The 16,577-nt window shown below is 42.0% G+C and overlaps 1 protein-coding gene across 11 annotated transcripts in view; it reads right to left on the bottom strand.

Moving 5' to 3' along the window:
* astn1 (astrotactin 1) overlaps positions 1 to 16,577 on the bottom strand; it is a 393,364-nt gene that overhangs the window by 17,942 nt on the left and 358,845 nt on the right. For all 11 annotated transcript variants that reach the window (XM_079347778.1, XM_079347781.1, XM_079347782.1 and 8 more), the window contains one exon: positions 73 to 208. In XM_079347778.1, the coding sequence (XP_079203904.1) occupies positions 73 to 208 (136 nt within the window). The remainder of the gene's footprint in view (positions 1 to 72; positions 209 to 16,577) is intronic.

The raw sequence follows: 16,577 nt of genomic DNA, 5'->3' as shown, positions 1-16,577 counted from the left end.
ATCCAGTCCCTGTTTTCTTTACTTCAGGCAGTTCAGTCTACCTGCAGGTGAAAAACAGAAGTCAGAACTCACATGTAGGTGGTGTCGGGCTCCAGGCAGCGGATGATCATGCTGATGGAGGAGGACAGGAGGTTGGGGATGTCCCCTAACATCACGCATGGAGACCTGGCCCCCGACAAGATGTCATCCACAAAACTCAAAAGGGTTTCTGCAGCAAAGAGAAAGACAAAATGTGTGTTGTCATTAGTGACACATGCGGGATGGGAGTCCAATGTAATGCATGAACAGTGTGAGATAAATGTAACATTTAAAAGCTCAGGGTTGTAGATCAGTTTTCCCCCGCAAGAATCTTCAGGATGTTTCTTGCGTTCTTCTTATATTTTCTAAATCAACCAATCAAATCTGCAGCTGGACTATAGCTTAAACTCTAAACTTAAAAATGAGTTTTGCCGCCTTCTTGAGTGTAGCTAAAACACGGTTTGAGAATTCTTACTTGTTCATCATTTGGATGCCCATTAGCAGGGGCGTGCTCACATTGTTTTTGACCCAACTGGGGAAGCAGAAGCAACTTAGGGTTAAGTTTCTTGCTCAGGGACACATTTACAGGTGGCTGCAGGAGCTGGGGATCGAACCCCCGACCTGTGATATTAGCGGCAAGTCGATAGCAGCAAACATAAGCCAAATATTGTTGTGTATGGCCGAAGAAAACAAAACAAACATTTCGTTCAACTTGGAACCACGACAGGCTCTCATGCATTTCACTGATGTTTGATCACACTGAGAGCCATACCTGCAGCTTTATTCTGGACCTCCTGCACTTTTATTCGATACTCATTAAAGAGCAGGAACAAACCACAAAGCAGTGACCCAGAGGAGTAAAAAAAAACAAACCACGACTGAGCAAGTGCTTTTAAATGTTTGTTTTCTGAACATTTTTCAGGCCGTGTCTGGTTGTGTTGGTCCCAGGACAGGCTAATGTCTCCGATCACAACGTTTTACCTCTGATGTAAACATGGTGCATGACTTATTGAATTCAAATAAGGACATGTCTGTTTCCCCGGGGCTGAATGACGTATATGCAGAACAAAGGCATGCCTGTTAAAAGTTCAAATCGATGTAACATGACATTTCTACCTCTCTGCTAAACTGTAAGCGGACATGCTACAACATGCAGGTGGGGCCTGTCCTCACAGAAGGGTCAGTTGTTAATGTTTATAAGTGCTCTTGAGCCTTGGTGTTATGAAGGTATAGTTCACATTGGGTCAGAATAAGTGGGAAAGAAAATTCATTGAGGGACAAAGCTGTGAAATTATTCAGATAACAGGCAAAAAAGAACAGCGTGTTCCAGGTACACCGACATATTCGTGCATCACCTTGAAGGAAGCTACTGAGGACGAGAAGTGTTCCCCATTCACCGTACATGCACTTTTCCCCAGCTGATTTCAAACACCCGTCTGTAGCTGTGCAGGAAAAACAAGCTTCTCTCACACCGAGGTCTACCTCTTCGACCTTCTGCATTAAAGAGTCTCTACGTCATCTTCGAGGTCACACAAAAGACGCACAATCACACACAAGAACCTTAAAAAACCCCAATAAAACATGAGTGATGTGAAACTCATGGGCAGGACAAATTTACAATGTTCTATTTCGAGTGAAGAGTTGGAATATGTGTGGAAAACAGGAATTTTGGATAACTGATGGTTGGTGTTTTGAACCTCCAGCATTATGTCACCCATGAGAAAAGCTTTCAGAATAAATCAACCTCAATAAAGGAGTATCATTTTGGCTTTCATTTAAATGTATTAACAGTCACGTCAAAACAGAGGTGAAGTTGTACATATAACCAGTCAAACAGTGCACAGACACCCGTAGCCAAGAGAGATTTACCTGACAGTCGTAAAATACATAAATCATTGTTGGTGCTGCAAAAGAAAACTTTGAAGCTCATTGACGTTGGGAATCAAGTGATTTTGTTCCCCGATCTTTGGGATCAAACTGCCTCACAGTTTAAACAGCTCAGAGTCTGAACAAACTCTTACACACATCGTGAAGGGTAGACTGTGGACTTGGACAGGTAAAAATCTTTTCTAGTTCTCTGACTACTTAAAATGCTTTTACACAGCAGCTCACAGCTCTCACTGATGGTAGAGGCTGCAGTGTAAGGCTCCGTGTCCACCGAGCATTTCTGTCCCGGCTGCAGTGCTTGAATGAATCACAATCATCAATGAAGCGTTTGTTCGCTGAAAAGAAAAGTGCTGCACGTCCATCTCGTCTCCATGACAACGGTCTGTTGACAAAATCCACTGTTGCTGTTTTATAATTAAGATTGATTATTCAAATGGAGCTAAGAGGATATGGGTACAAGACACGAACGATCTGAAAGCAGCAAAACTGCAGGGAATATCGTACATCTGGAAAAGAGTGCAAGTTACATTCACTCGGAGCAGCTGCATAAAAAAAAGGTGGAGCACTCAGAAAAAAACAAGGAGACTGCCGATTTGCTTTTTATTCCTCTGGGCGACCTCTTTCTGCTGAGAACCAGCTGGACACGGGTATCTATCAAGAACGGCTAGTTAAGTTTATCCCATTCATACACATTTACACTGGGGTCGGACAGGTAGCTGCATGTAGTCGATGGAGAGACTCCACACACTAAGCCACAGCTGTTGTATGACCATAGTTATGATGTGAGTCTCGACGATTGAGTGGGGGCCGGAGGTAGTAATGTGTTAACAGGGCTTAGCCTTCCTGTTCTCATATTTTAAATAACAAAACCAGAATTGATTTACTTCTTGGTGGAACCTAGTGTAGCAAATAGCTCAAAAGATACACACAGATTATCTCCACTTGATCTTATTTATTTCATCCCGAGTCGCATTCTCGTCCTTTCTTTTTAGTAGTGTAAGTGAGCGACAGGTGTCACCGCACGCCCTCTGGATTTAGGCTAGATTCATTCAGCACAACGACTTTTGACCAATGACACCACTGGAGTGTGACAGACACTGCTAATAAACAAACTGAAGAAACCATCAACTTAACTCAACATTGTTACATCAGTCGAACATGCTGCGATCACGATGCTAACACCACACCTGCTCTCAGTCACAGTCACAAAAAACAACGAAGAAATTGGCCGCAGCTCAATCAATATTACAACTAGAACAGATGAAGTTTACGCAGGTCTTCTGAGAAGCCATTTAGCATTCCTGTAGGCCCACTTTCACAGCCGATGTTTCTGTAATGAACTGAAAATAAAGGAAAGAGTTGAGTAATGAGAGCTTCGGTTGGGAGAATCGTTTTCAGCTTTTAGTCAGCCGTGGCATTCTTAACTTTCTGAGGGGCTGGAGTAGGTTGAATTAAACTCTCCCATGAACACGTGACTGAGTCAGATAACGCCTTTGTTGACCAGAGTCTCACACATGAGAGAGGAGCGAACCTTTCGGTCACACCTCCTCTGCAGGATTTCTTTCCTGCTGCCCTGGCTGGTGGTGACACGTACGGCTCGCTATGTTTTCCCAGCTGGCACTGCCTACGTCAAGAGGGCATTTGGCCACCAAGCTGTGCGTTTCACTGGAAGGGGAAAAACCCTCCGCTTCGAAAGACAGCTCTGTCTGTATGCGTGTGTGGGCGTGTGAAGTGATGGTTGCTCTGAGGTGGTCATCTGTGACCCTCCGCTCCACAAGCAGCGCCTGTCGGTGTGTATTTATAAAATATATTTGTGTGAAGTGATGGCCGCCCTTAGGTGGTCACCTGTGCTTTCCCTCCACATGAGCTCTCCCTCAGTGTGTGCTAATACGTGTGCCCGCACGTGTGAACGATGGGTGCTCTGAGGTGGTCACCTACGTCTTTCCCTGCCGACCCTGCCTGCGCCACCAGCTGGTAAACAGAAGGCTGAGTGCCATGGAGGCAGCGAGGGAGAGCGGATGATGAAAAACGGTGTGCAGCAGCTGTCAGAGGAAAGTGTTTACCCAGCGCACAGACTGACACACGGCTGAAAGATATAAACATGCTGCAGATGTAAATGAAACGTGACATTGTGAGGCTTTGCACCACTTAGCATATTAATTGCTGGTTGAAAAATCTGTCTAGGAAGTAAGGAGGCGTTTGAAAAAGAAACAGTGTAAGAGACCACACTGGAGAACCAAGTCTGGAAATATGTTAATTCTACCAGTATTTCAACACCTTTTGATGCCTGTTGCTTAGAAGTCAGTCACAGTAAAGTTAAAACTTGGAGTGACTTGTGATAGATCAGGAGAACCAAACACGAAAGGTCTAACCCCCAATTTCCACATACTCCGTGCACGCCGCGGTCCGTCAGCGCCACGCGCGCCGCCAGAGTTCGCTGCCTCTCTAGTCAATGATCGTGTTTCCACAGTAAGCGCTGCGGTCCGTCTCCGTGCCAGCAGCGCCAATACGGCCATTTCAAATAGGCTGAGAGTCTATTTTTGATGTAAAGAATAGGACAACCCAGACAGGAAGTCAGACAGTTTCAAAATAAAACCTGACATCAGGACTCAAGGTCGTACTTTCTGTAACTTTATCAGCATTACGTCAAAACAAGCAGCAACAAAACATCCTCAGAAAAGAAAGTAACATTTGGTTTGGCGTGATCTTGAAGTTCTGAGATGTCACTCTCAAAGAGAAAATACGATGTATGTGGTATAAAACTCTGTATAATCCACATGTAAAAGTCAGGTGCAGGAGAGCCTACATTTAACCGGTCATGTGTGATCAGGATATATAGCTGGCTTTGGAGGGTCTATTGCAGTAAAACAGAAAGTGCCATGTGGAATTCCCCCACTTTGTCTAACTGATGCTAACCAGCTATCCTGGGACTTACAGCCAGCTAGCTTCACCTCCTGTACCAGCCGTGTAACAACACATTTTATTCTGAAAATAAACCGGATGTTTTGATGTTGTATTGGTATCTAAATTGATGCAAAAAATAAAAGCCAGCGTATCTGCTCCTGAGTGCTCTGGACTATCAGAGCTGAGCTGCAGTGGAAGCACACACATTAAATAAAGTGAAACTTATCAGCTCCACAGCCAGAACGGAGACGAACCAAACACCTTGACCGAGCGCATGTGGGGATTGGAGGTAATGCTGTGAAGTGTGAAGTCACAGTCTGAAGGTATAACCAGTGCAGACTACTGGACAGTTATTACATCAACCCAGAGATAAACAGGACACTTTTTTGAGAGGGATTCAACGATGAACAGTCAACAACCATCGCAACCCATAGTTCACCTTCTGGTTCCACTTTGATCAACAATACACAAACAAAGCCTTCTCCACAAGGTACTCAAGGTTCAGACAATTCATGTGCCCTCGCTGTTATTTTAACTTGAACATAAATCAGATTTGATGCCCTGATTAGACAGCTGGCTTTTTTTTTGACCTGATCATTGTAGAGATAAAAGTCAAGTAAGTAGACTCAGACCTCTGTAGTTCATCGGACAAAGTTAACAGAAAGGATGGCCAAAACCAAAGCACAAAACAAAAAGTTATCAGACAGGAATTCACTGTTAAAAAAAATCTGTTACATTGCTCTCCTGAACCGTATTTCATGTTTGGCCTCACCTCAATCACTGATGTCAAGTCAAGTCACGTATTTTGCTTTTGGCACTGTCAAACGGACTGTGATTAGAAAATTGTTAGCCAAGTACAGATGGGTGATCCATTCTCACATACTCATATCTGTGTCTGCTCTCACTCCCTCGCTGCTTCTCTCTCATGTTGTTAAGTCGTGCTGAAGGAACAAAAAACTGGCTCGGGACCAACCGTTCATGAACTCTTTAACAAGCCCTATCTAAAACACAAAGTCATGAGAACACGTTGGAGCCGTTGGCACCTGAAGCAGTGCAGGACTGAAACACATAACGTTGTTAAACTGTGGGTTCGAAAGCTCTCTTCTACTTTTTATCTGGCCAATCTTTCCTGTCAAGCCCATCTTTTTTCGGCGAGACTCCTCTGTAAACCACCAGAGGAAGCAGAACTGCAGCACAGCACATTCACAACAGTATGAGGGAACCCGCTGTGCACTGACATGACGGGAGGAAGATTTCTGTGGGTGGCGTGCTGGCCAGGGGAACAGAAAATGCACCTAATCGACTAAACAAATATCTTAGTCAGGACAAGTGTAACCCTGCGAACATGGTGTTCTGCCATGGCATTTATGGGCATGAGTCAAGGCCAGAGGACTTACAAATGTACACAGAATACAATTTTCATCGTGTGTGTTGATTTCTGAAAGACAGTTTGAAAAATGAAATTCAATTTGGAGGATTTTCACCTCAGGCCAATTTGTGACGGGTACTATGAACTCAAAATACCGAAGGAAACAGTATTTGTCGAATTCTGTCCTGTTGTACATCCAGGGAAATTCATTTAAAGTATGTTACCACTGTGACTCATCGTCTAAGACGGTTTAGATTTGTAAAATACACCTCTGGTTTGCATATATCATAGAATCCAGATTATAGATCGCACTGCAGTGTGACCCACAAGTAAGACTGACAGAGACATCCACCAAGGGACTGTACCTTTAAGAGAGAGGTGTTATTGTTTCGAGGTTCGGGGTTTACGTAGCGTGAGTGACCTCACTCGCTGTACAGTTTTGATTGACATAGTAAGTGGAGCGTAAAGTGATTCGACGGGATCTAGTTCCGTCCGTTTTCACTTTTTCTGAGTTTGCACTCCTACAAGCTCCAGTACGGTTATTGAGCTCTCTGCCTGAATCCTCTGGTCACTGTTAGACTTCTACTCTGTCAATCAAAACAGCACTCGACAAGGTTATTTAAGGACCGATGAACCACGTTTCCTTTAAATGCTTGATTATGACCGAATGAGGGAGAGAAGATGTGTAAAAGTCGCACAGACTGGTCAGTGTCACCGTCTTCTCCAGCACAGCATGCAATCAGCTCCTAGTACACAATTCTACATTTTATACAGGTGCATTAGTTGCACCAGTGTATAAGACACAGCAACTTATAAGAAGAAAACATAAAAGTGCGTCTTATGAAGCAGATTTTACGGTACTGAACCATATTATCTCTGTTAACGTCCACTCAAGCACCCACTTTCTCCAACGTCTGCAAATCCAGCATGGTTGGTGCAGATTGGGCCGTTCTGCTTTTTTCAATGCGTTAGTCATCAGAAGCGAAGGAGCCTAGTGGTTAGTGTGCGTGTCTCATGTACGGAGGCTGTGGTCCTCAAAGCAGGTGGCCCAGATTCAAATCTGAAAAATCATAACCACAACTGGTAACCACATATCTTGTTCTTTCTCACCTCCCCTGGTGGCACCATAAGGGGGCATGCTAGGGGTGGCACCTCAAGGGTAACTCACAATACGTGAGGATATGGGAAAAGTGGCAAATGACAGCGATATCATAAGACAGCAGATCTGTGATACATTTTGCAGGACAATCTTGTTATGATACATTATAATGAGTGCGTTTACATTACATGAGTATCCCGATTATGAGCCGTATCCCGGTTTTGATCATATTCTGGAAATGATGTTTACATGCTCACAGAGAAACCTGGTTATTTATACCCTTGTTTGCACAGGCACACGTTTCTTTTTTACAGCACAAACCGTGGACATTTAGAAATTTAAAACACAAACACTGTAGCTTATATATAAAACATGTATAGCAACAAAAATATCCCTTTAATTTACCACTTTGTGAATTCCAGAATTAACAAAAAGTCTTAAACGTAACATGATCTATGAAAGTTCTGTTTAAATTGTCTTTTTAGTCCACAGAAAAAGAAGCAAGACACCCGCCAACGCGACCGTTTGCTCATCCAAAACAAACTCAGTTCATCCAAACAAGTAAAAGAAAAAGCAATCCAACAAAGGTCGACAATCGATCACTGATGTTAGCAGAACAACACTTACGCAACGTTAAACAGACAGGTACATGGATTTCTCTTTGTGTTAACCCCCACATTGTGGGCCCACACACTTTTGTTAAGTTCACCTGTAGGGTCAGTAATTAAACAGGTTTGATCACATGACACTTGTCAGAAGTGACAGGTAACAAGAAAAGAGAAATCAAAAGCAAAAATTAGGAAGGGGCATAATATCAACACAAAATGAAATGAGAGCACAAATCTCAACACTCCCACTTGCTCACGTTTCCAAAATTCCATCCTATGAACATGCATACAATAGAAAGATGCAAACACTTCATATTCCAAACATAAACATCTTAAACCTATCCAGCTCCAACTTAGTAGCAGGCTTGGTAATTCCAGAATAAAAAAGAAGCAATCTCAACAGGATGCATGCCAGATCGGGCCGTATTCATTTTGCCCGTGTGCTCTGTATTATAGCCTACCTTCTATTATATGTTGTGTTTTATTAGGGAAACATAAAAGTTCTTCCTCTCTCCAGAATAAGACGCTCTCATTGGCCGTCATGTTTGTTTTGCGTGACGTCACTTGGCTCACTTGGTGTTGGCAGCTGTCAGAAACCGGGGTAAGGCGTATACATGCCACAGTATGCTGGTATCCTCCAGGTAGCAAAATCGGGTTTCTTAAAATCTGAATATGATGGTTAGATGCACAAATACAAAAATGTGATACTCAAAACCCCAATAAAGCCCAGGATACTCAAGTCCTGTAAACACACTCAATTTCTGATTTGGTCTTTTCATCTCTGTCCAACATTGTCTTTTGCCAACTACCCTCAGTTCATGCTAGCCTCATTCGTCCCATAAGCCCCACCATGAGGGGTCAAGCAGTGGTGATGTGGTGAGTCACATTGTCAGGAAAATCTGTTTAGAGCACCATTTCCAAAAATGTGGTCCAATTATTCTATCACAAGGGTCAGGAGGTTTGTTGCACTTGTACACAAAGAACCAAGCGTACATGGGATTTTTGATTATTCTTTTACTTCGGTCTGAAACTCAGAGACACAAACAGATCAGCTCAGCGTGGCTGTACACTCTCTGACATGAGGGGTGACTGAGCTACGCATGCATCAAAGACCCCTGTGCTGCTTTGAGCTGCTCCAAAAGTGCCTGTCTGATTTATCTTTGATTTGATTCACAAATGTACCAGCTAAAATGTATGAATATGTATGAATATCTAACAGTATGACTGACAAGATGATAAAATAAAACATCAAAATAATTTGTGAGACTGGGGTGGGTGCCTAGTGTGCAAGAACGTGCCTGATGATAATTCAGGCCTCACATGTTGATATATAACTGGATTGATGTCCCACACTCAGTGCGGTTCATGTGGGATGAGTTATGTGGCAATCTTTTCAAACAGACCTCGAAAACAAGTTCTAGAATAGTCATATCAAAGTACAATTGTAACACCTACATTTTTAATGTCAAGGCTTCCTGAGACATTTTATCATTATGTCCAGGTTACAACATTAGCTTTTTCTGCCTTTTAAGAGTGGACATCTTCCGATTCAATGAGCAAACCTTCCCCAGAACGACGTACTCACCACAACACGATATCTTTGATTGAGTGTGAAAAAGTATCTGAAAAAAGGTTGTTTTTCATCCAAGCACGGATTCCAACGCAGTTATTTATCAAAAATCCTTTCAGTTTCCAGTGCTCAGCATTTGGCGAGATAAATATGTGATGAAAGAGAAATCTGTCTTTTGTATATTGAACAGATTGAGGATAGTAGTGAAGCAGAGCAGGTGAATGACACTTTGAATCTCAAAAAGAACATGAAGGTGATTCATCGCATCTTGGAAGTGACAACTGAACTGTTGGCAGGAAAAAATAAGCACATTTTGAAGAGCTTAAAATTTTTCAAAACATATTGAAATGTATTTTCTCTCCGTTGTTGTAACAGGTTGTACTTCCCAACATCCATCTGAGGAACTAGATCTCGCATTTCATCTCTACAGCACGCGCCAGCCTGCTTATCCTGAGATGACATTCAGAGATTGTTACAGGTCCAATTGGAAGCCGTCGTAAATCTGTCAATTTAGCAAAATCAGTTAATCTGCCTGCTGCAGGAAAATTTAAGTCAGATGGTTCCTGGTTGGGCGTCAAAGATCTGAGGTCGCCACTTTACAGTGTTTATACAACTTATAAAACTAACAGAGGCGGCAGTAGCTCAGTCCATCGGGACTTAGAAATCGGAGGGTTGCCGGTTCAAGCTCTGAAGCGGATCAAAATAAGGAAGTTGTTCGAGGAGCTGGACAGGTGTCAGGTGGACAGGGCTTCTCGAGCCCTTTAGCAAGGCACCTAACCCCCACCAGCTCAGAGTGCTTCCAGTGGGAGCAGCACACTCTGACATCTCTTCATTAATTTATGTCACCAGGCCCTGCTTGTGCATGTGTGTGATTCAGGCCCGTGTGTGAGAATAACAGTGCGAACCAGAATTTGCCCCTCTGGGATTAATACAACAAATAAAATTAAAAAATAATAATAAAAAAAAGTTAAATCGAATGTTCATTAATTAGATCCATGGTAAAAGACAATCTGCTCCTTTCTGACTACATTTTAAAATCCTCAACCTTTCAGGACCTATACCAAAAACAGTCTTGCTGGATTGCTTGATAATGGTTTTCCATTATGGGTTTCAATGGGATTTTTTAGTAAAGACAGAAAAGAAGTGGAGTGGTAGCTCTATTTAATACTCAAAAGATATTGTCCACCAACAATCAAAGGGTAAAATGAGCTCTTATTTACTTGTATTGCTTTTACACTGCAGGTCACACACCATTCATGTCTTGCCCAAGGACACATGGGACATGCTCAGCCGGGGACTGAACCCTTGACTTTGCAGGTGAGAGACGACGACTCAACCAACTGAGCTACAGCTTATAATGGTTTAATTCTTAAAATCTATATAAAAATGACAATTTATTCTATCCAAAAGCCATCAAACCGACTATCATTGCCACCCTGCCAGCTGAGATGGGCTGGCCTTCTCATCTGTATGTCAGACTCTCGCCTTCGGAGACAAGTCCTGTATCCCAGCTGCTCATGGAACAAAATGGACTTAAGCTTGCACAGCGCTTTTCTAGTCCAGCAGTCTCAAACCTACATCTTCACACACTGATGGCAGAGGTCTCTATGTAAAGCAACCATCACAACATACACACTCCTGAGCCACTGTTGAAGCAGCTGGAGCACTTTAGGGCCATCCCCATATCTTGCAGCTGGTTTGTCCTTAAACACATCGAACATATTGCTGCACGATCTGGGGATCGAACCCTCAACATTCCAGTTGAGAAAAATCCAACTTCACCCACTGAGCCAGAGCCTGAACTGGCTACTGCAAACAAACCCACAATGCAATGCACTAAACACCTTTGCCACAGTTTTACTTCTCACTGTTGCCACTCAGGGTCTAATGTCAAAATCTAAAATGTGCATAAAACATATTGATTAAAAAACCCTCCTAATACTGACCATCAATGAGCCCACAATATGTGACCAGAGGAATCACCAGGTCATTTATTTTGAAGAGAACTTAGAGAAGACAGTGGATCGCCATGTTCTGTGCAGAGTAGCGTGAGGACACACACCACACGCAGATCAGCTGGAGTTGTTTGCTCGGAGCATTCTTTAAGTATGATTGGTTGGAAAAGTCAAGGATTGCCAGGACACTGATGTGAGTTACGGGATGTCTCACCTTTTGAAGTCCTGCCTGCTGTCATCAGTTCAGTTGTGCAGACCCAGACTTTTGGTGTGTGTGTGTGTGTGTGTGTGTGTGTGTGTGTGTGTGTGTGTGTGTGTGTGTGGACCCTATCCTCTGCTGTTTTTCTTCGCTTCTTAATGGAAAGGACAGGTGTTTTAGAGATGATAATGTGTTTACTGTTGATTCTTCATGTCTATCAGACACACAGGTTTCTACATAGAACTAAAAAGGTCACACTTCATACACGTTTAACGTACACAGATCCTCACTGAGGAAACCAAAGACTGTATAAAAGACGTCGTCTCAGTGACATCACCGATTGGTTTCTGAAGCAGAGTCATGAAGATCACAGACTGCAGTCAACAAATTGAAATAACTTTAAGCCAAGTAAAAGGTCCTTCGGTCCTCGTACAAGGCAAAAAGAAGTTAAGCTGAGGTGGGTCTTAACCACTTTTCAAACAGCTTTAACTCCTTTGTTTGAAAAAAGTGTTTCTGCTTTCAAGTAGATGCTAAATTAAGTTTAGCATCTTTCTATAAGAAAGTTTATTTGAAAATAGCACAAAAAATAGATATTACATAAAAATAGCACATAGCACATCAAACGGATGTTGTTCTGTCTCTGACTGCTAATGCTTGCTAAAGTTTCTTAGGTCTGTATTGAAAGTGCATCAACCGGCAGTGGAGGAATACTGATGCTATTTTGGCTGCATTTGGAGCAGAAGCAGTTTGATGCAAATTCACGACAATAGGCGTGAAAGGGTTAAGAAAACTCCCATTTATCAGTTTAATCAGTTTGTGTATGCCAAAGTCCTGCAATGAAGAGTTTTATGGTTAATGTTAAAATAAAGGTGAATGCAGCCTAAGCTTAGTCTGTTTATTTCATATGCTAGGACAGCACTTTGTTTCAAAGTGAACGCAGTCATGCACTAAAACAGAAGTCAGCTTTAGAGCGGCACACATCATGAACTCGATGAACCGAGAGGAGGGGGGCAAAGACGGAGGGGGGGGCGAGGTAATGGGAAGTTTACAGTGCAGCACCAGCGTGGACACACACACACACACACACACACACACACACACACACACACACACACACAGAGGCTGTAAACATACTAAGGTAAACACTTTGGCTTTCTCCTTCAGGTTTCACTCCCAGCTGCCTGGCAACTCATCCCCTTCTGTTAAAGCAGACAGCTTCCTTAGCCGTAATTGACAGTTAAACACTCACAAACGTACACACAGTTGGCAGAGAAAGTCTTGAGTGATAACATCTGGACTTGGTTGTCTACCTTTCCAGCGGGTTGAAGGTACATAAAGCAGCAACACAACAGGAACTGATAGTCGACAAACACTTCACTGTTGTTTCTTGGCACTTTGGTGTTGCTCAAAAACACAACCAGACCGTGATGATCAACCACACAGAGAGGGGATTGTTTTTTAATTTGAACTTAACATCCCATTCATGTAGCTTTTGAATGGAGGGGAGAGATAAGAAAGTTGAGGATAAGGGTAGGAGGGCCTGAAGGTGTCATTTAAAAAGAAAACGTGTTGAGCTGAGTGTAAGAGAAGGAGGAACAGCCCTCTAATCGGTTCTTTCTCCGAAAATTGTGTTTGATAAGTGTTGTCGAGCTGCCATTTGCGTCACGGCAGAGTAATTCATCGAAAAGGCATCTTCAAAAGGGGCGATAAATGGTTGTATAATTTGATGGATGTGCGTCGGAACAAATTGAGAGCAGTTGCCGTGAGAGAGCTTTGCACGCCAACCGTAAATTTAGCCAATTACGTCAATGAAAAATGAAACACCTTAGACAAAAGAGGTCAATAACACACGAGCGGTGATGGGGAAGGGGAGAGGCTGCACATCTGTCAATTCTTGTAAAGAAACATGAAAACAGAATATGCGTGTGCACATATCAGTGGTTCTTACTTTTCATTTCGATTTACGTGGGCAAGGTCAAGTTTTGGACTTCCATTTTCCCGTTTTTGATCGGTCCCTTTCGCTTAATGGGTCTTTTTCTCACACTCGTCATCAATTGAACTTTTCTTTTTGCGGGCAACTCACATGCTCAACTCACTCTTTGTTTTCTTGGCATTTTGTTCTGTGAAAATGCAAATTCTGACATCACCAGGACTGATGTTTAAAAGGCATTTAAAGACGACAGGAGACGAGTAAAAACACAAAATCTTTCCCACTCACAACCCTCCGTCTCTGCTTCCTCAAGTCTGAAACGTGCGACCTGTGGCAACATCTCATTTAAAGAAAAACACACTTTGGGGTTTAAGTTTGCTTGTTTTTTTCCTCACGACCTGCACACTGGGGATTGAGCATAACAACTGTCTGGTGGATAATAGATAAGACACCTGAGCTCTCTTGGCCTTTAAGGAGTAATTTATAACTCTGACATCCATCGTTTAAATGGGTACTTCAGTTAAAATTGAAAACATTGGAGAGTAGATGCTCATGTCGGGTTGCCATGTCATGAAGCTTCAGTGTTTAGCCAGCTCTGCATCTGTCTGTAAACCTTTCTGCGTTTTAAACTCTCTCCGTTTGTAAGAGGAAAAAACATCTCCAATATTGATCCTATCACGTTTTTACTTCTGGATCTTATGACTGTAGCAATGTTGAGGCTCTTTAGATCTGGTACAATCACTTCTACCTGAACCAGCTCTCTTGCCCGCTTCCATCACTACACCAACTGTTGGTTTTTCATGAGTCTGGGGGCCTTAAATCTGACTACCTTCTCTGGTCCAAACAAAAACAAACCATTCAGGACCAGAATCAGAGCACTCACAGTGCTGCACTGTTGACAGAGCAGCCAGCACTTCAACATAGCACGTTTCCTTCATGTCTGGTCATTTAAATGATAGCTTACATATTGGTCCTTTAAGAGTCAAAAGTATTTTGTTTGAAATATAGTGAAGATTTTTTCCTTTACATAGTAATAATAATAAAAAAAACACTAATTTGAAAGTCACCACAAGTAGATAATACACTTCATGATTTCCTCTCTGGTGGGAAAAGTAGGACGTTAGATGTTTCATTGATAAGCTCAGTCAACTTTATATTCGTTAATCAACAACATTTCCTCGTTATGTTGATAGAAAACTTTAGTTGGTTGTCATGACGTTTCCCTCCAAACATAATCATTTTGCAAATGAGTCGTATAAAATGTAATTTTTTAGTAGACGGTGCTGGGAAAATGATATAAACAGGTCTGGAAGTGAATCAGAGAGTATTTTTAAGTCATGTTATTACTGAAATGTTTCTCATTAAAACCATGATCAGTTGCCAGGGCGACATGGCAAAAAAGGAAATCAATTAAAATAGGAGCAAATTTTTGTTAAAAAAAAAAAGACTTGTCTCTTAAAAGAAGAACGTTCAACTTTTTGATCCAGAAGATGGCGAAGTTGAGCATCAGCATGAAGCCAAAACAAAGTGTTTGGTGACACCTCCGCCACACTGAAGCCTCCACTCTCCAGCGACAATACTACAAACCCCTCCACTCACATTCGCAAAAAGGAATCTGGCAGAAGCAACAGACTCGGCTGCAAGTGCCTGTGTCCTACACTGTTGTGGTATCGGGCTAATGTTAGCACACTTTAGTTAACTCCGAGCTTCACATTGCATTTAAACTAACACAGAATGACCGCGATCTACAAACGCTTAAATGACATCCAAATAAGCAGTAACTTTATTTTCCTTCTTTTTTTCTCGAGTCACTGACTAAAAGAGCTTTAATACATAAGGAGAGGAGTCAGCTGTCCCGTCCTTGTAAACATGATGTGCACTCGGCTCTGAAAACAACACAGCCAGTGGGACTCACGCTCCTCACTCACTGTAGACAGTCATGACTCACAGAGACATTGCCTGGGCTTTTACTTGATTTTTCTGTATTTAAGTGTAAAATGTAAATATAAACGTCCTGATTAGTACTTTTTTCAAACAATATTAGTCCCATCAACTGTCCGTCATTGTGATTCCAGGACTTAAAGGAACTTAATCTGAGACAGTCTGAGTCAATAAGCAGAGAAGAGATAGAAGCAGAAAGAGTGCATGTGTGTGTCTGTCAATGTGTGTATTAGGTCACCCCTTCATCCGGATGCGTAGCAGACAGAGCGAAACAGTGAGAGGAGAGCATTCCTCCGAGATGACGCGTTGTTTTTCCCACCTCGGGGAGACACTGAGCTCCTAAATCTTCAGTGGAAACAAACCAATAGAAATAATACAGTTTTGGGTGACTGATTATATTCTTGAATCTTTAACAGCAGGTAAGATAAAATAGCATGACCTCATACAGCATCATGTATTAAACTTTAGCCTTTCCATTATCAAATCAAACGACCTGCCTTTTATGGTGCAGCGTAGACTTTTAATCCCTTTCAAAAAACGATGGAATCATTAAAAGTAAATGAATATAAAAGAGGCCTTAAACATTTACAGTTTCTGTGCAGGGTTTGTAGCCATAACATTCGATTTGATTGTTTTTGGTGTGGAATAAAGCACCTTTGGCTCATTGGTTAAGAGTTATGTGAAGGTACTGAGCACAGATTGGCCTCAAGAATAAGCATAATAAGGAACCTTTCCGTATGAAACTATTTGAATGAATCATGAAGCAATTATTATCTACACATTGTAGAAATAAGAAACAGACAAAGAACCCAGCTGTAAAATATCCAATACTTTGATGTCATTATAGAGGTAAAACCTCCCTAAACTCGGCCATTCTTCCTTTTTGCATGGTTATATAAATGGTTATATTATTGTCTTAAGTTTCAACCTGCTTTTAACAGGAAGTAAAGTCCCCTTTTCTTTACATAGTAAAAACATACAAAATAAAAACATACAATTACTGTTTTGAAATGCAAGATAATGCCATTTCAAACATGAAACTAAAATGTTGTAGTTGTGAATGTCTATATAAAAACACATTCACACCCTGCTGGAGT

The sequence above is a fragment of the Symphodus melops genome, assembly GCF_947650265.1.
Source record: "Symphodus melops genome assembly, chromosome: 7".
In the NCBI taxonomy this organism is placed as follows: Eukaryota; Metazoa; Chordata; class Actinopteri; order Labriformes; family Labridae; genus Symphodus; species Symphodus melops.
The sequence above is the reverse complement of the archived record's forward strand: the minus strand, read 5'-3'. Positions and strand labels throughout refer to the sequence as shown.